Consider the following 21,222-nt stretch of genomic DNA (forward strand, 5'->3'; position numbering starts at 1 on the left):
GGGCTCCTTGCTCGGCGGGGAGCCTGCTTCTTCCTCTGACTCTGCCTGCCACTCTGTCTCTCTGTGCTCGCTCTCTCTCTCTCTCTCTCTGACAAATAAATAAATAAAATCTTAAAAAACAAAACAAAAAAAAAAAAAACTTGGGACTGAGACTTCAAAACACTAGGTTTTCAATGTCAGTCCTGAATCTAGAAAGTTTTTTTTTTTCCAGATAATCTGATATCTATGTAAAATTAAATTTTTATTATTCCCCAGTATATCACCATCATCTCCCTCTCCTCCGGCTCTTTATCTTCAGGTTCAAAGTAATCCCTGGCACTTGGAATTGAATGATCTCGTAATGGGTGTGGCAGTTTATTTGGACCTCAGGGGGCCAAAGTAAACTGATTATGTGTTTTTCTCACAATCATCCACATTATCTGTTTTTAAACAGCCTTATGTAATTTGAACTGAACTTGCAAACTTGGACCATTCCTAGTCTTTCCCATTCCTAACTCAGAGGTCCAATCAGTTCATTTGATTCTTGACCTTGATCCTAAGAATGATACGCATTTTCCTCAGGCACATAAAGGAGAGGGAAAAAAAATCAGTTGACCAATGTGACAAAAAATCTCCCCCATGAGTTCCCAATAAAGAACATACACAACATCAAACACCAATAGTGTAAAACATTTATGAATTTGTTCAGATCTTTCAAAAATGTTACAAAAAGCAAGCAAACAGTGAAACTAATGACAAGCTTGACACTGAAAACTAGTATCTGGGTAAGTCCATGCAGGCATGTGGGGAAAGGGAACATCTGAGTATTTACTATGATTAAAACACTGTATTGGGGTCTTTTACGTATATCTTATTTGATCCCATTCAGGAAAAATTATCCTGGACTAAGAAAGTATGACCCCAAAACCCCATCAAAACAAAACAAGAACAACAAAAAGAAAAAACAGATTGTGTCATCATGCTAGCCTGTTATCCATCAAACTCACCCAAGGGCCATCTGACTCTCTTGGGAAAGACAACTTGAGTAATAATTCAACAGAGACCAGATTAGGGACCTTGTCAAGTTGGAGGTTGACTTACAGAAAATTGATAAAGCATGATGATGTTTTATTTGTATTTTCTGATAGAGAAATTTACCTCCAGGGTCATAGTTTTATTTCTCTGTAGGATGCTAACCAGTTTTAATATCTTACTTTGCAATCTCATTTCATCAAGGTCTTTCCTACTGATTAAATTCCCATTCTTTGCATTCTCTTCAAATTGCTGTTATTCTGATGATGAGTTAAGTGGAACTCCATTCATATGAGAATTACGTTTTCAATGATTTAAGAATTTATGCTTTGATAATCCTCAAAACAACCACATGAGGTAGGTAGTATATCCTCATTTACAGAGGAAGAAAGGAGTCTCAGAGGAGGCACATTACCTGCCCAAGGTTATAGAGGTAAGAAGTAATAGAGCTAGAGTCTGAACACAAATCTGCCTGAATTCTTTTACAGGAGCTAAACTGGTGACTCACATGTGAACTGAAAATCTGCAGTGGAGCATCTCCAGAAACTAACCTTATCTACATGTGTTTATGTTTGAATTATAAACATGACAGCTAAATATCAAAAGCAACTAACTAGGAAAGACCTAAGTCTGAGTATTTAAATAGTAATTGAAAAGGCTGTTTATTAATTTGTTAGGTTTCAAATCTAAACTTTTTAAAATTGGAAATATTGAAAATATTTACCCATAAAATATTTGGATTATCATCATTAAAATGTGAAATTCCAATGTTATGCTGGTTTCATTAATGGTTCTGCATGATGCAGGGTAAGTTACTACTGAGGTTGTCATAAAAGCCATTGGAAAGTGTTTGGAATACTTAATAGAGAACCTCTCTTGGACATTTCATGAACATGTCCCTGAGAGCTTTGTGAATACATTTCACTAAATTCCCAGCTTATCCCACTGTTAAGATGCTCCAATCTACTTTGTCTATAGACCACTGAAAAAAATGAGGAACATCAACATGTTTTTCTATTCTTCGGACCATGAAGGTGAAGCATTGTCCTGGGTAAACACACAGGTACGTAGATATCAAGACTAGAGAGTCACAAGTTGCTCTTAGTCTGAAAGCACCATAGTATACGTTGTACATCTTAAAAATGTATCTTGGGAAAGGTTGATCTTACATTTGTTTAATCCATCAAGAAGCATGCTGTTCACAGCTGGGATGTATACCTTCTAAATGTACCCTTTTTATCCACTTGAAGATCCATTCAATATATGTGCAGATTTACAAGTTTTTCTCCATAAATAAGATCCTAAAGTTTAGGTCAGTTGGTACCTAGGCTGATGAAAATTTCTGTATTGTGAGGTCTTTGCCCAGCAAATCACGACTTAGTGACCATCGGGCCTGGTTTCCCATAACGTGTACCCCTATTTCATGGGTACTGGCAGCTGTCTGCCACAGATTTAAATAAAGTGAGGCAATCTGTCCCACCCCAGGCCCTGACCCCAAACTCTGGAGCCAGCTGAAATTTCAGCTTCAGCTGAAGTGAAAAGTCACTAGGTGGTTCAAATCCATCTTGACTCACAGTTTCACTGTTTTATCCTGGCTAAAGCAGCTCACTGTGTCTGTGGTTTTCTTACAGAAATTTTCAATCCAGCTAGTGCTATTATACAGTGTCTTTTCCAAGCCTGATGTCAGGGGTGAATTTTTAGCTCGCATATTTTTTCCAGATGTGATAAGCTCTCCGTAGCCCTCTTGGTGAGCAAAAGCATATCCAGATCTTCTTGAGCTTGACCTGCGAGTCTGAGGCCTTCGGCTACGTAAGGGCCTTGCCTTCTTTTGAGCCTTTTGCCTGTGTCGGATCTGGAGAGAAAGGAGACACAGAGTGAGATGATACATCCAAATGACACATTATAGGCCTGGGCTACTTTATGAAGAGAAAGTTCTTTCAGTAGAAACATCAACAATAACAAAATACTCACCTTCATTGTAAAAAGAAAGCATTTCACAGAAAAAAAAAAATTCCACCCAAAAGATTACACTGAGCCTGGTCAGTTTTTATACTACCAGGAGACTATTAAATAAGAAAGAAGTGTTAAGACAAGTTTCATTACCGTGTCCTTCTTATGCATCCATCTTAAATTAATAGGAACATATTTTTGTACAGAAGTCTTTTCTAATATGCAGCATCCAAACACAGTCAGTATAACAATCTATAGTCCCATTCTCCCAAAATAGGCCTTTTCCCTCTCAAGGGAAATTCTCAAGATCCAATAAAACTAAGAGTAGATTTAGATAATGAGAGACATGAATTCTCAACTCTTGTGATAGGTCAGTATATCATGATATTTTCAGAGTTTTGATATCTTTTGGATTTTTTTGTAGCCCTTTGAAGAACTTAACATTATTTGGGTGGGTTTCCAATATTTCTTTCATTTCCCTGTAAAGAATGAAGAGAAAAATATCCATGGTTTGGTGCAAGCCGCCTTGTTCTCTGATTTGGCTGATCTCTTAGAATCTGACTTTCATGTCTGGAGAAAGCCATTAAAAGCAGAAGATCATGATCTGGAAGAAATGAGCATCATCTTCCTTCCTTCAGCTCATCCATCATTTTCTGGGTTTGTATCAGAATGAGCTCACAGAGCCAAAAGGAAAGGACAGACCTAACAGGGGAATCTATGAATCATTTCAGAAGGAATCTTCACATGCTCTGGCCTCAGAATGTGGGGGATATCCTGGTAAGGGAAGTTCTGCCTCAGTGCCTCTCAGTATCATTGGCCTGGTCACTCCCCCCACCAGTGTTTGCCCCTTCCTATGATGTAACCACAAATGTGCATCTCCCCTTTCTTTCTCCTTTTCTCTATCTGGGTCCTGACCTAACTTGACATTATCTTGCTTCTACTACTCCTCTCATAAAATACGTACTATTAATCCCTCGGCTTAAGAATTTCTACAATCTGTTCTGTTTTCCTTTCAACTTTGTATTTTTCAATCCAGTCATCATGTTGCTGTTCCCTTTCTGAATCTGTTCAGAAGGTAGCATCTCCTTATGTTTCTAAATCTGCTACCACACTTCTACAAAAACTGAGTCCCTTCACCTCATACCTTGTCTCTCTTTTACTCTATCCTTTACTTGCCCCCATCTCAATATAAGGATGCCCCCATCCTTATATTTTGCCTTTACCTTAGAATAGCTATCCAAAATAGCTTAACTTGTAATTCATGACTCCCCACCCACATTTAGTCTAGACATTTACCTTCATTAACATTCATAAAGCTACAATATTCATATATATACTATATGGGCGGTTCCATCTACTGGTAAGTGATGCTGTATATACCTGTGGGTGTTTCCACTGGGAAGTTCATTAATCCTTTCCTGGGCTTCCAAATCAAGCAGAGAAGGATATGATTCCAAGACCCAAGAATCAGCCCCTCAAGTACTTACGAGCACTGCAACATACCTGGTCACTCAGGGTTGGGCATAAATCCATCTTCAAAAATCTGACTATCACCACAGGCACAACTGAAGCCACTGTTGTTAAGAGAATAACAAGCCAGATGCACTTCTGGGTCAAAGAATGTCGTACATTTCCTATTATTAAGAAAAAATAGACATAATTATACAAAATATACTGAGTTCTTGAATAAATAGGCTCCTTATCTATTCCCATAAGGTCTTTTTTGAAATGGTAAGGTGTGGGCTACCTAGGGAGAACCACTAGGTGTCTTCCCTAGTATGTAGTATGTTCAGAGGTGATGAGAAGGCAAGAGTGGTATGATCACCACCCTTGGGGACTGCTTCATGGCACAATCACTTGGAGATAGCTGATCAGAGCCAAGTGTTCTCCAATCTAGACTCAGTCCAGCTTCGCTCATGAAGTAGATTCTGTCGTGGAGACTCAAGATCCCTCAACTACAAAGGAGCCCTTATTTTTTTTTTTTTAATTTTTTTTAAAGATTTTTTTTTATTTATTCATTTGACAGAGAGAGAGATCACAAGTAGGCAGAGAGTCAGGCAGAGAGAGAGGGGGAAGCAGGCTCTCTGCTCAGCAGGGATGCTAAGGCAGATGCGGGGCTCGATCCCAGGACCCTGAGATCGTGACCTGAGCCAAAGGCAGCGGCTTAATCCACTGAGCCACCCAGGTGCCCCGAGCCCTTATTTTTAAAAAGTACATTTGCTCTTATAGATTCTTGAATAAAACTGCCATATCAAAACCACACAATATATGTGTGGGGTGCAGGCACAATCTTAATACCTCTGGTGACGGGAGAGCTTTACCTAAAATGGGCCAACCTTAATAATTCAGGCGGCAGCCTCAGAAAACCTGCCTCAAAGGGACTTGCTGATCTCTCTGACACTCACTTGGTTCTAAGGAACTCAAGATTCCAAGGATCTCAGAGATGTTCTTGGGTTTGTGAAAAGAGCATTCCTCTCACTGGCAGACTGCGAATACAGCCATCCAACATGCTAGTGCAATACTGTGGTGAAACTCCTTCCCAAGTCTGAAGCCAGTTTTCTTACTTTATACTCACATCTCATATACTGAGATGTTTGTTTAAACAAAACAATGATGGTCAGTTAAGCAGACAGACAAATTCTACAGGAACATGCCAACCTTGTTTATATGCCCAAAATAAACTTTTGTCCCTGTTGGTTTTCGAGGGATTTGCCACAATACCTCCAATTATCTAGGTCCCCTCTCCCAAAGCTAAAGTGTTAACACCATTTGAATGTGTTTCGGGTATAAAGCTTGGCTACTGATTGGTATGTCTGCATCTTCTGGCTTTGGAGGATAGAATTTGCCCACCAAGAGCAGTAGATTACAGTTGCCTGGGCAGAAACAAACTTGACTCAATAAATTAAATGTCTCTGAGCTCCTTGAAGCTTAGTACCCCCAGGCATGGCTGGGAAAACAACCTTCACTTTAAAACCACACTCCTGCTTGCTGCTGGCTACTAAGGAAAAATTTTTTTTTCTTAAACCCCAATGTTGATCTAACTTTTGAGAATTCTCATTGGAGTTCAGTAATTAATTCCTGGAATGGCATGTGCTTAGCTGGAGAGAGTGGTCCCCACACAAACTACTTTCTCCAGTTGAGGCATTCCAGGCTCATTATGCACGTTAAAATGATCTTTTAGGACTAGAAGTCTTCTCGCCAATGCACTGAACTTTCAGATTTGGAAACCAAAAGAAAAAAAATGGAAGAAAATAAAAAGAAAAAAGGAAAGAAAAAAAACCCTAGAAATAGTTAAAGGTCATTCTTTTGTAATATGCTTATTCTTATTCATAACCATCATGTTTCTACATGGCTGCAATCTTTTGGCAAATAAAGTATTAATGTTACATATTAAGTAAGAATGGTGCAATTTAAAGATTTCCATGTACATTCAAAGCAAGGAAAAAGATGAAGAAAAACATTATCAAGTATATGTGTACTTTTTTTTAAAGATTTTTATTTATTTATTTGACAGAGAGAGATCACAAGTAGGCAGAAAGGCAGGCAGAGAGAGAGGGGGAAGCAGGCTCCCTGCTGGGCAGAGAGCCTGATGTGGGGCTCGATCCCAGGACCCTGAGATCATGACCTGAGCCGAAAGCAGAGGCTTTAACCCACTGAGCCACCCAGGCGCCCCTATATGTGTATATTTAATTGGAATTACAATTTCGAGTGTCTTTGCATCAGTGGAAATGTATAACCTTGTAGTTGCTCTTATTTTGCCTTCTACATAAATCAGCTGTCTAAGAATTATTTTTCTGGATTTCTTAGACTAAATTCCTTAACTAGTGGATGCAAATCTCAGTCTCACCTGATAAAGATCAAGAAGGTTGATAATGTGCATCTCTCTTTTCCAGTTTGCCGGGACAAACTGAGAAATACCACTGTTACCAACTTATCTCACACACATTAGAGATTTCAAAACTTCTGAGAAAGTATATTAATAGCTTCATTGTGTAGTAAAGCTCAGTGGCCCTCTGGGAGTCATTTTGAAATGTGGAATACAATGATGGTATACTCCATAGATAGACCAGATGTACATTCTTTGTTGTATTATAGAATCTTGGGGTTTTAAGTTATTTTTGGAGTTCCTGTGCTCCCCATCTGCTGTTCAAATCAGTCTGCAGTGTTACCAACCAGTAATCAAGACACATTTGCTTGACATCATCATCATCTTCATCATCACCATCATTATGGTTACCATTTACTGAAAAAGTATGATGTACCAGGCTACATGCTAAGCATTTTATATGCATTGTCTCATGTAATCTTCACATTTCCTATGAAAATAGAAACTATTTTCTATTAATATCTCCAGTTTAGAATTTAGACATCAAGACATGAAAAGAAAAGGAAATCTGCCCAAGGTCACCCAGCATTTAAGTGGCAGAGCTGACATCTGAGCCCTGGCTTACTACAAAGGCTCCTCTTTGTGCCCCTTATGAACTAATGTCCAGCAATTCTTAGAGTGCTCAAAATTATACATAATTTCTTTCCTATCTAAATGCAAGTAAGTTCTACAGGTGAACTTTGGCAGTGATAGTGGTGATAATGTGGGATCAAAGGAAGAACCCAAGATTTCTTTCTCTTCCTTCTATTATACATGAACTCTTTTTTACAGGACTTCAGGTAGCCCTGATAAATGTGCTATGTCTCTTGTTTGCAAAGGGACAATCTATTACATCTGGGCTGTTGGGAACCTATAAGCAGCTATCACAGTGATTCTTCTACATCTGGCAGGGACAGCAGAAACTAATCTTTTGGAGCTCTTCTCAAGCCTGAAAAACTTCAGATGCCTGGCTCCATCCATTCCTAGAGAAAAGATTATTAGTCATCCCTAGTCCCACCCAACACAGAAAATAAATTACACAAATAAATAACAGCATGATACCAGGCCCCCATAGATAATAGGACGCAACTTACCAACAAATGGAAACTGGTTTGGGAAGATGCCAAAGATGCCATTACTGTGCATTGTAAATAAAATGGAGAAATAAGTGGCAACGCTGCCCCAGATGAAGACGTGATTAATAACAGTCCAGTAACTGGTATCCAAGGCTATCTGTAAACGAAGTCAAATGCAAAGGGGGAGGTCTTTGAGGATTAGAAGAGAACCATTTTATGGAGTGATGCATTCCCAGAACTGCTCTGTGAAGAGATGGTTGCACATATCTACCAGCCAACCACAGGTACTCCTACTTCCTGTACTGCACTGGGAACTGACCTGACATTTCTGGTAGACAACTGAGTTTAGAAATTACATCTGCAAGCCATTATAGCTACCAAGGTCGAATCAGAATCAGGAGATAAAATGTTAACCTTTTACATGAGAAATAAGAAAACAGAATGATTTCTACTTTCAAAGTTACTTTCCTGGAAACCTATAAACTTCCACTAAAAAATGCTCTTAAAGCATTTCTGTTGGGGAAGAAAAAATCTTCAGTAGTGAGCAAGTGCAACACTTTTATAATCTGTACGTAAGTTTTCACATGACTATTTTACATGGGCATATTCTGTTTTACATCAATATTCTAACTCATTTTGCTGATGCTTATTCTTAAATTATTTAATAACAAAGGAAATCCTTAATCCTCTTTTGTCAGAGAATTCAGAAGCAAGGGTCCATGGTGACCTGGGAGCTTGTTCACAAGCTCTTCTCTCTTCCAATAATGTGTTGCGGCAACACACTAAAAAGGGCCTGCTACCAGGGAATCAAGGGTGCCACTGGCAAATATGAACCCTGAGTTTTCAGAGAAAAACAAGTAGGTTCTGAAAACATTAATTGCATCTCTGGGGCCCCAAGTGGTCCAAGTGAAGGTTTACACTTCTAGCAGAAGTGTAAGACCACAGATTTCTCACCTGCCTGAGGGGGTCCGACTTACACAGTAAATAGAACTTTCTCTGCATAGGGAGACACACTTCCACTTCCCACGTGAAGTTTAGTGTTTTTTAAAATCTTGTCCCATTAAAAAAATGTTGGCAGCCTTGGATATAAACTGCAGGGGTTATAAAAGGACAGCTTTTTTCTCTCATGAGGCCTGAAAACAGAGAGCCCTGCCATCTATCCTCAGCAAAGAGATGCTGGAGTTCCAGTTCATTTGGCTGCCAAGACATTAGGCCAAAATCTTCAACTGTACCTTCCACCACCTGTCAATTGATCACCAGCAAGAGATACCAACAGCCTGACCTGTATGGGTATGAGTAGAAATTAAACAACCAATTAAACAGAATTCAACTGGAAAAAAGAGAGAGAGAGAGAGAAGAAAAAGGAAAAAAAGAGCAGGTGGCTCCTATTGAGGCAGAACTAATGGAAAAGACAGACAAGCACTAGAACCAAATAATAATAATAAGAAGAAGAAGAAGAAGAAGAAGAACTCTTAAGGGGATGCAATTAGATCACAGAAAAATTAAATTCTGGAATAAAAAAGCATTATTTCTGAATTTAAAAATTCAATAGAGAAAACAAGTAAGAATAGTCACTGATGAGAACTGAATTAATATTCTGGAAAAAACAAATGGAAATAATATCTCACAACACAGAGCAAAAACCTTGAAGAAATGGAAACCATGTGCAAAGAGATATGAGACATGGATGGCAAATCCATAGATTACAGATCCATGGGCCTAACATACAAATAATGGCATCTTAGAGCAAAAGAAAGAAAGGAGTAACCATCAAAGAAATGACAGAAGAAAACTGCTCTGCTATCATGAAGAAATAGCAAGATTTTCAGATGGAGAGGGCACTCTAAATCCTAGGAAAATTAAAGAAAGAAGTTACATTCTAGTGACATTTGTGAAGCCCCAAGACAAAGAACACAGATTTCCAGAGAGAAAATATATTACTTAGAAAGGAAAGAGGATCAAGCTAAGATCAAACAGCTACAGTGAAACCGGGTATAAGCGGAACAACATTTACAAACACCTAAAGCAAAAGTCTCTGACTCGAGAATCTCACGCCTACCCAATGTATCATTTAAATGGAAAGAAAAAAAAAAAAGCTTTGAGCTCAAAAGTATACTCAAAAGTATAACATCTATACACCCTTTCTGAAGAAATTACTCAAAGAAACTGCTGCAAATAAAAATTCAATTAGGACTAAGACTTCAAAAGCATGGAAGATGAAGAGCATAAAAGTGATGGTGAGCAATGATTCTTAAAATTTATAGTTGGCTCTAAATGAGTAATAATGTGAAGATGAGCTATAGTATTAACTTACCAAAAAATCTGCAACGGTCAAAACATATGTTAAAGGAACATTTAATAACACAATGGAACTACAATTCTAGATGATTAACATACAAGAGGGGAATAGGAGCAGGGAGGAAGAAATCAGTAGATACATCTCCAAAACTATTTAACTTGGTAGTGGACAAGGGATGGTGTGAACAAGATAGTGAAACATTTGGTGAAGGATATAGTTGTGATTTAATTTTGGTATATCACTATGGAAATAGAGATTTAAGAGACTATGAAAATGGGAGAAATCACTAGTAATATGGGAATGTAAATAATAAAACTTGTAAATTATTTATGACAAATGAGATATTTAAAAATCATGATGCATCTGAGTATGAAAAGGAAAAAATGGAAATAAAGAATTCAAAGTAATCATAAAATAACATGAAAGGAGCAAGATAAAATATATGTTACTACAATAAAAATGAGTAGTTTAACTGCCTTATCAAAGGAGAAAACCCAAAAGAATGAGATAAGAAAGCAATGAAAATGAAAGGATGGGTCTAGATTACATATCAGGTATATGCAGGCTAAGAAAAGCAACAGAAGTAAAACTAATATTAAAAAATGAAATTTAATTAACATTTTATCATAAAAAAGATAAAGACTATAAATACTACAAATAACGATCCAGAACATCATATTGCAAATAACATAGCCTCAAATTAAATAAAATCTCCTGAAAGTACAAGAACTTGGTAAGAATCGTAAGCACAAGGAAAAAATTTAATACACTTCTCTCAGTATCTGACAAGCATGGTGGTTCTCTGAAAATCTGTGGCTAACCTGGCATCCAGTCCTCAGTGTGATCAGAGCCAAGCTGTTAAGAGGTAGTAATCATGTTTTCACTACAAAAATGCAACCATATGGCTGGGTGTTGCTCCCAGAGGTGCTATGCTTGGCTGTGGTTCTCCCTGGTTCATTTGTCCTCCTGATGATTCTGGAGCTTCTGCAACTATAATTCTTTTTGGAAAGTAATATAGCAATATTAATGAAACTTAAAATATATGTATTCTCAGACCTAGCAATAAAAAGAACAAAATACCATTCTTCATCCATCATCTCAGTAAAAGTTAGTTCTGACTCCAGAAATTTCATTTCTAGGAATTTATCTGTCAGTACATAAAATGTATATTCTAGTATATGCCTTGTAGCATTGTTTCAATAACAGCAACAACAAAAGAAACACCCTGGATGTGTATCAATAGAGGGCTGATGAATAAATTATTATATATCCATATTGTGAAATTCTGTGCAGCTCTTAAAAAGAGTAAGATAGCTCTGAATGTCTTGGTTTGGAAAGCTGTTTGGAGTATCTTGCTAAGTAAGAAGAGCATATTGTAGAATAATATGCTAGCTATGCTGCCTTTTTCTTGAATACATATGTGTGTGTCCCAAAGCAAAGAAAAAATATGGAAAGAGTTAAGCTATAGTAATCATAATAGTAGTTAACCAGGGGAACATGGGGAAGAAAAGGAAGGTGGTTCATTTTATTTTAAACACTTCTATAGTATTTGAAATGTTAAAAGGAGCATTATATGATTCAAATAACAAAAAAAACCTGATTTTTTTTTTTTTTAAATAGAGACTGCTAAAGTTTGGCCTATGGCATCAGCAGGACACATAAGATTTATAACTGTAATTATAGACCATGGAAATTTTATGGGGGTTGTTACCCCAATGACAAGTCAAGCTTAGACAGCGAGGAAAGGATATTAATGCTGCTGTCAAAGTGAGCTTATTCACAAACTCCTGAAACTTATTATTCTATATATTAAAGACAGAAGTTTCTGCTTGAAGCCAAAATTTTGGAGTTTTCATGGCTATAAACATTTATGAGCTCAGGTCTGAGAATTCTATGGTAAAGCACACATTTTCAGGGCTTCTGAAAAATATAAGTAGAAGACTAAAATGACACTAACTGGGAATCTACATTCCTCAAGTTGAAGTTTTCACATTGAAAGAAGACCTGTGTGTAGGTGTCCCCTTGTGGAAGACAGAGGTGGACCATGAGTTCCCTGTAGCGTCCCACTTCTCCCTATAAAGAAAGGAGGTTCACATAGACTTGGAGTTGGGGACCTGAGATCAGATCTGTGTTCAAATGCCGGCCTGCCACTTTTGGTGTGATTTGAACTCTAACAAGTCTATTTTCTTATCTATAGTAGTAGTATTTATGTTTCAGAGGACTGGGAAGAGGATTAAATAAAATAATGGGATTACCTGAGAAATAATTCATTTGTATAGTAAATGTGCAATTAATGGGAGCTGTTGTTACTCTGAAAATCAGAAGCCCTGACAGAGGCAAGTGGGCCAAGTTTGCTTTCAATAACTCTGAGCTCTCTTCTTTATTCTCCCAAAGATTCTCTTTTCCCCAAACCCCAGTGCTTCTAGCTTTAGGACTGCTTGCTTTTCTTTCTTTTCTTTTCTTTTTTTTTCTTTCTTTTCTCTTTCTTTCTCTTCCTTCCTTCCTCCATCCCCCTTCCTCCTCCTCCTTCTATACAGACAAGAAAGTATCTGATATCTTCCTTTATGTTCAGTCTAATCTTTGTTCTCATACATCCTAAAATTTGCATTTTAACCAGTCTTCCTATAGAGCAAAAGACTTTGCCCCAGACCACGTTGGAGTCAGAGAGATCTGGGTTCCAACCTGGGATCAGGGACTCACTTTGTGACCTCAGGCAAGTCACTTAACCTCTCTGAGCTTCATCTGTAAAAGGGTACAATAATACCTACTGAATAGTGACACTGAGAGGATTAAGTATAATTCATGGTATCATTCATAGTAGTGATGATGACACAGGTTTCTGAAGGCTCCCATCAAGGACAGGCCTGCTTTGGTAAGGGATAAGATGGGCATGTAATTAAGACAGGAGGGATAGTTGTGTACCTCAACCAAATTCTTCTCCCTTCCTTTGTTCAACTTTCATCTCTCTCTTCATATCTTTCTGCCCTTACATCCATTCAACAAAAACTGATGTGTCTGACACTGCAGCTTAAGTTGGAGTACAGCAGTAAACAAAGCATGCCACAACTTGGAAATTGGTGTCCATTCTCACTCATACCTACTCTGCTTCCAGACCTCCATCTCCAGCCTGGATCTCTCCTACATTGTCCTCTTGCCAAAAATGTCCTCCGTCTCCCAGCTGATTCAGGACCCTCCAGCACTCAGAATTAATGGTGGAGGGTATGGGTGAGGGGAGGAAGAAATCGGGTGGAGTAGAAATCTCTGGGACAGGAGTATGTGGATAAGATCTACAGGACATCAGTTTGTACATGGCGAAGAGGGGACAGCCACCCAGTGGTGAGACCCAGCATCTCATCTTTATGAGATGCACACAATTCTGTGTGTGCATTACTGCTTCCCAAGTGTGCCTAACGACCCGTAGCCCGTAATAATTGTGTTGTAGGAAATGTTTGCCCCACGTTTTTCATGGAACACTCACAAATGCCTTTATTAAAAATCACTGACTCAGAAAATAAGACTACTGGGTCCTCGTCCTAAACTTGCAATGCAGTCACTACGTGATCTTGGGCAAATCTTGGGCCCCAGTCTGATATATGAACTTAAATTATACTGCTATGGTTTTAACATATGACAGCCAATGCTTTGAAATTCTGCTAAGAAATGGAGATTAATTCTCCCCTTGAATGGAGTGGGCTAGATTTAGTGACTCACTTCTAATGAATAGAGTACAAAAGGGAAACATGGTTTATAATGGAGAAACCTGAAAATCATCATCTTAACAAGTAACCAAGGTCACTGTCACCAGTAATAAGTCATGCTGATATCACACGATCCCTGACAGGATGTGACAAGAAGGTATATCACCTCTTTGTGATCCTTCCCCCAAATCCCCAATCTCAATCTATTCCTAAGAAAACATCGGACAAATCCAGAAACATTCTATAGAATACCTGACCACTGTTATTCAAAAGTGTCAAGGCCAAGAAAGACAAGGAAAGATTGTAGAAAGTCAACTGCAGGAGACTAAGGAGGCATTACAACTAAATGCAATGTAGGACCCTGGAACAGACTAATGGTCAGTAATGGAGAAAGTGAGGAAATGTGAATTAAGTCTGTAGTCCAGTTAATAGTATTGTACCAATGCTATGTCTCTTTTTGTGACTAAACAATGTTTTTAAATTAGATTGTTTCTGTGGTCTCTCAATTTGTGAAAAAGGAGAAACAGAACTATGACCTCCAACAGCAACCGTGTACTTTATGGGGAAAGAGCTTCTACATCTAAAATCAGTATAAAAACACAGCACTGGCCTTGCTATGACAGCATATAAGAAAATAAATTATGGACAAAAAAAAGAAAAAGATACATAGGAATATCAACAAGCTTTTTTTAATTAAAAAGATAATGTTAACCAAAAATTATAGAATTAATTATGAAAAATAGTTTCTCTAAGCATGAATGTCCCCCATATCCTTTCCAGCTAATTTTTTTATCCTTACTTATATAGCAGATGATGTTAATGACAGTTTGAAGAATATTTCCCATTTGTTTCTTACTTCAGATATTGGTTTTTTTATCTCAGTTACTGCCTTCCAAATGATCTCTTGGAGTACCAAGTAAGAAGCCTGACCTGGTGAATAAGCTGTTACCACTAAAGAGATGTCCCACAGCTGTCCTCCCCATCAGGAGGAGAATCCAGAGAACAGGAAATGTGCCCTCATGGCGAGGAGTAGACCACCTAATTCTCTAGGCTAGAAATATACCAGTATACACAGTCTGCTCAGTGATCAAAAGAGAAAAAATAAAACAAGTTGGAGTGTCTAGTATAACAGTAAGAACTATAAGAAACAATGGAACAATAGCTTCTTGTGAGGTGATATTCACCCTGTCCCCGTAATAGACTATCAGAACAAATGTCTTAGCTATACAAGATGCTTTCAAGTTACTCCATTATTTCCCTCTCTGCCAGAGAATGAACATAAGAGAACTAGACATGGAGGGTTTGCAAAGCAACAGCATGCTTTATTTAGTTATAAGAGAGACAAACAGAACTTTCTAAGCGGAGAAATCTGGTTCTGTTTTTGAATGCTACCTGTCTGATTCTGAATTATGAACTTCCAAGATGTCAAGTGTTAGATGGCTTTGGTACAGATTTAATAACACTCACTTAGATGGACCAAGGAATAGCAGAAATGTCCTTTAAAAGCAATATATTTACATTGGTGGCATTTAATGCAATGTTTATTTTTGAGTCATGAAGAGAAAGTCTGGAGTTTAATGAGATTCTTTTTTGGAAATGACCAGCTAATACTTGTAAAAAAAAGATTGTTTAAAGGATAGAAAAAGGACTGACCAAAGGCAATTTAAACTCTAAAAATGAAGTCCTTGACTGATATGTGCTCTTTCAAAAAAAAGAAAGAAAACAAAGCAAAAGAAAACAAAAGAAAAAAACAGGTCACATTGCCTACTGTATCTACCCAGAGGTACAGATTTTAATGAATAAGAAAGCTTTTGTGAACCCTAACTCAGTATCAAATGGTTTTGCCTACCGTTTTCATTAAAAAGGAAATAGAAACACTCAAAAAGCCCAATGAGGTCAATGGCTCATCAAAAACACCCCAACAGTAGAGCTTCTCTGAATGTAAGGTTCAGATATGTCAAAATATAACACTGAGCTTCTTGAATAATTTCACAGATATGTATTACCAAATAAATTTTAAATCGCACTTTAATGCCTGGAAATTATTGAGTGATAGAAATCATGGGAAAGCTTCTCTCTGCTATTGTTGGAAAATTTTCTTTTCCAAACCCAAGAAAGAAGCAGTAGTGTAATCATTTCTCTTTACATACTACACTCTGCTCCAAGAAGGAATTAATTGTGAGGTTTCTACTAACACAGAGGTTATAGACACTAAATGCTAATTTACCACATCTGGTCATTTACATTAAAGCTTTCTGTTTTCATCTCAAAATGTGTAGTTAGAAAACTCCAAGATTCCTTTCGGGTTATTATCATTTTTTGCCCCAACAAGTAGACAAAATCAGTCAACAAAGAAAACAAATTTTAAAAGTTGTAAAGCCATCAGGTTAAGACATTTTCAGCAACAGGATTACCTGCACACTGACCACAATGACCAAAGATGTAGCCATGGTAACTGCAAAAGACTGGTAGTCGGCTATGTGCTGCCCATCCTCTCCAGCCGCGTTGTAAAAGGTTCCATAGGGGATGAAGAAAAGGACCAGAGAGGTGTAGATGCCATGTGCCATGCAGATGAAAAATTTACGCTTGTTAAACAGTAGGTTCAGCTGTCCAGGTTCGTAGAGCTGGGGATAGTCCATGCTGTTCTGGTCACTCACATCCTATCAACAGAGTTACTTCAGTGGAGGAGGTTTGAGGAGAAGTTGGAAAGGCCCTGAATTCCCCATCTCGGAAAACAGCAAGTGCATGTCTAAGCATACCCTATAAACACTATTCATTAGCTTGTTTTCATTCCCATGATAACCCAGAAGATAATCAAATGATCCCAATTTTATTGAAGAGGAACTTGAGTCTCCAAGTGATACTCAGGAGAGATCATATAGCTTTTACAATAGAACCAGAATTTGCACCCAGATCGTTGGCTTCAGAATGAAGCTTCTTTCCTCTCCTCCCTCGCAGCTGCACTCAGGCTCCCAGGATTCTAGTATATCATATGCAGCCAGAGGGGTCCAGGGATTAATTGCCAAGACAGGGAGGGTAGTGGCCAGGAGATGGCAGCAGAGAGCTGCAGAGTTGGACTTGGCCAGTCTGAGTTCCTGTGAGAGGAGGGAGAGGAGGGGAAGGAGAACAGGGAAAGGAGAAAATTGCAAGTGGGATTCCCAGGGGGAAGGAAGCTGAGTGTTCTACCCAGTGAGAATTCTGATACCAGCTGTTCAAGACAAAAAACTGAAACAATGAGAAGGAAAGTTTGGCCCCAAACAGGGTCCTGGGAGAAATTAAACAGTGCTTCTCAAACTTCATGTGCACACAAACCACTTGGGGAGCAAATGATGATTCAAAGGTTGGAGTTAGGGTCTGAAACTCAGCATTTCCAACCAGATCCAAAGTAATGCTTTAAGCATCAAAGCCAAATGCCCAAACCTAAAGGAGGCAAGGTCTGACCACTGAGGACATCAGAGGACCGGAAGTAGAGGGGAAGTAGCTAAACAAGGAGCAACACAGGCATCAACTCTGGGGACAGACCAAGTTCCACTTACTGCTTGTGGAATGGCCGTGGTCTTGTTGACTGGGGCCCCATGAAGAACATGACATACCCTAAGTTCAAACCGCAGTTCCACTGCTTAGCAGGTATATGGTTTTAAACCAGTTATGTAACCTGTCTGAACCTCAGTTTCCTTATCTCCAGACATGCAAACAACAGCCCCTCTCTCACAGGACCACTGTCATGATTAAGTTCATGTATTCAGGAGAGTTCTTGCCACTCCATAAGTGATAAATAACAGATGCTTCTATAAGTAATAAATAACAGATGCTTCTATAAATAATACATAAAATAATGATGATGATAGTAAATAATAATAGTGGTAACAGCAGAGCAATCTCAGAGTCACATGGCCTGGTACTAGGCTGAATTCTGTCACACAATGGCTGTCTGGCTTTACAGTAATGACTTGAGCCTTGGTTTCCTCTTTATAAAATGAGTGGATCCTAGATGGTCATGGAGACCTTGCAGCATCACATTCCATGACCGTGTGATCAGTTTAGGGGCCAAAGTTGACAAAGTGGAAAAGGACAGAGGCAGACACTCAACTAGATGGCAATAAGGGGCCTTATTCTATATTTTTTTGAATTGCACAATAACCATCTTTTCCCAGAAATGGTCTTATTTTTATTACTCTATTCCACATTCTGGGCAGTTATGAAGCACCAAGAAAAGAAACACTTATAAACATGGGTACTTGGAAATGAATATGCTTAATCCTTTACATCTAAGGTCTTCAAGAGTTCATTACTTTTTTACAGAATTCCACAAAATATGTTGTTCACAAGCTGCCCTTTTCACATACAAGAAGTGAGACAACTAACTAACAAAGGCACAGAATGGGAGAGTGGCATGAGCTCATAACGTGAAAATTTATATTTTGCAAAAGATAGCTAACTTTGGGCCAGAAAAATGAGGCCTAGCTAACAGGTCTAACAACAGCCTGGAGAAAATCTGGTCTCCTCAAATATACTTTCAAAAAAACATTTTTTAAAAAATAATACACTCTAATTGTGCCATGGAAACTCCTCTGGCTATCCTTCCACTTCTCCACAGGTAGCCAGACATCTTCCCCCTTCCCGGAAGTACCTTCCAAGGCAATAAAGTATGCCAAGGATCCACCATTTTTTTAACTGATTGCCTCCCCTCTCTCTTCCAAGAATTCTGAGCTAGAAAAAAGACTGTGCCCTTCTCTCCATCACTGTGGGGCTTCATATCTTCTTCTGCTATTGGCAGGGTATTCTACTGGCCTCTAGTTCCCATTCTGAGCGGTGCTGGCCAAGGAAATCTCACCACAAATGCGGGCCCTCTGCCTTCCAACGATGAGTTCCATCATTTTCTATCTATCACTGCATGGTTCTCTGTATTCAGGGGCTAATGCATCATTTCCCAGTGTTTGAACCACAAGGCACTAGTTCTGAGGCACATTAATAGGTGTTATATAAAAAATACATAAATAGAAGTATAGTCATATAAGGCTGGTAAATGCTGAACTAAGATGAAATTAGAGACCATTTCATGTAGGATATCTCAGAGGCCTTAGGGAAATAATGTGGGGTGTGAATCTCAAAGAGGAGGGTAGCCTAACTTTGATCAGAGAACCGTTTGGTGGGAGAAGGATCTGGAAGGGTTTTAGATCCATGCAATACCTGTTAAAACAACTGAACTTCTAGGACTCTTTCCATGATTTGTGCTTTCTTCTTAGAAGCTAAAAGCAACTAAAAAGCATCCAGAGAGCAAAGTAAGTTATAAAGACAGAAAAAAAAAATACATACCTGGTCAAAAATGCCCATGGCTAAAACAGGCAATGATGTGTAGACAATGTTAAAAAGGGTAATAAACCACTGGTCATATACAGTCTGAAAAGAAACAATATATCAGTGAGAAACACCATCCATGGAAGAATATTCCTTTTTAAGTTTTTGGGTTAAATATCTCAATTTCCTGAGATGGGTGAGAGTTTGATATTAGAGACAAACACGAGTTCTCCCCTAGGCTCTCTCTCTTATCAGCTCTGCTGTCTCACTGGAATACCAGACCCTCTAAACTTCAAATTCTTCATCTCTAAAATAAAGCCATGCTCTCCAGTTGTAGTGGGATGAAAGGAGACCACATATGCAGAACAGCCAACATGACACTAGACACATGGAAGGCCTAAAACGCTGTGGTGGGGTATTTCATTCTTCAGGTCTTCAGTGGCTTATATAGTTCATCCAATGATCTGATCTAAGTGACAACCAAAGGATCCACTAAAATCTTCAGAGGGAGATGCAGAAATGAACTTGTCAGTCCAACCCTGTGTTCAAATGGAGAGTTTTTTTTCTTGGGAATTGATTTAAAGGAAAGTGGGCATGGAGCTAGTCACTCAATACACTGGGTATAAACAAGTTAGACAATTAAAATATCCCCTAACACTTATTTAGAGTACTTCCTTGCATGAGCCTCACTAAAAGCCAATGAGGCATATGAAACAGTTGTTATATCCCCATTTTGTTGGTAAGCACATAGAGATGTAGAAACAAAATGTAATAAATATTATAGAGCTTATCACATGCAAAGGCAAAAACTAAAACCTAGGTCTCTAGCTCCTAACCGACAGTCTGGTCTACCATTCTGTCACCCATTCATCCATTCATTCATTCAATATTTGTCAAAAATCTGTGATGTGCCAGGTACTTGGTTTTAGGCAATGGTAATTCAACATGCTATAATCACATACAAACTCTTCATAAAATTTGCATTCTGATGGTGGCAAAAAAATAAGCAATTAATAATAAATATTTATATCTATTTATATGAGTAAGTAAGTAGATAATAAATACTAGGGAGGAAAGGTGGATAGGAAATGTCGGAGGATTATAATTTTAATAAGGTGACTGGAGAAAAAGCTCACCAAGAAGTGACATTTGGAAAAGATCTACAGGATATGATATAAGGGAACAAATTATCAAATTATGCAGCTTTCTGGGACAGAAGCACTCCATACTGCAAGTAGATCCCATGAGAAAATCCTGAGGAAAGAAAACATCTGTTCAGAGGACAGCAGGGCAGCCCAACTGGCTATGTCAAAGGAATAAGGAATTGGATCCTATGTAGGTAACCATGGCTTATTCCCTACGTGAAATGAGAAGACTCTAGAGAATTTTGAGCAAAGGAACAACCTGATCTGATTTATATTTTATCAGAATCACCCTGGATTCTTGCACTGAGAACAGACTGAAGAGGGGCCATGATGGAAGCTAAGAAACCAATTAGGAGGCTAACACAGTAGCCAGATGGAAGAGAGAGGTGGCTGGGTCAAGTGACCAGTGGGCAGTTGTGCTGAATTCTGAATATATTCTGAAGGACATATTATTCTTAGAAAAGTTCTGAAAGCAATGAGGAATCTTAAATGCAAATATTCCAAACAGAAGCTAAAGGTAGATTCCATATAGTTATATAATTAAGGTAATCCATTAAATTATGTCTTGTGCATGTAGGTTATATCAAAGAGAAAATATTTTGGTGTCTTTATTGATAAATCTTGATTTTCATTACCCTGTCTTCACTTCATTGTTTATTCTTAAAACAGGTGTATATTTGTTCAAGGAAAAGGGAAATGAAGGCCAGTTTTCTAATGCCAAATCTCAACCTGGGCTGTTCTGTTGAAGTTCCACAGGTGGCTTTATTCAACACTGAATAAAACAGGCACTGTGAAATACACTGATTATTGTATTCTGAGCAAAGTTAGCCCTATGGCAAGAAGTAAGGAAGTAAGGACATTCCTGCTGTCAATCATCTTG

At 38.3% G+C, this 21,222-nt stretch overlaps 1 protein-coding gene across 1 annotated transcript; it reads right to left on the reverse strand.

Moving 5' to 3' along the window:
- Positions 1 to 660: 660 nt before the first annotated feature.
- Positions 661 to 19,579, reverse strand: LOC308345812 (putative phospholipid-transporting ATPase IM). Its single transcript, XM_080808328.1, has 5 exons — positions 19,216 to 19,579; positions 16,314 to 16,559; positions 7,921 to 8,059; positions 4,465 to 4,595; positions 661 to 2,863 (listed from the first exon to the last, which is right to left on the reverse strand). Exons 1-5 carry the CDS (start codon positions 19,231 to 19,233, stop codon positions 2,582 to 2,584), a joined length of 816 nt encoding a protein of 271 aa, XP_080664454.1. The 5' UTR covers positions 19,234 to 19,579; the 3' UTR covers positions 661 to 2,581.
- Between the last annotated feature and the right edge of the window lie 1,643 nt (positions 19,580 to 21,222).

Source organism: Martes martes (genome assembly GCF_963455335.1).
Source record: "Martes martes genome assembly, chromosome: 7".
NCBI classification, from domain to species: domain Eukaryota; kingdom Metazoa; phylum Chordata; class Mammalia; order Carnivora; family Mustelidae; genus Martes; species Martes martes.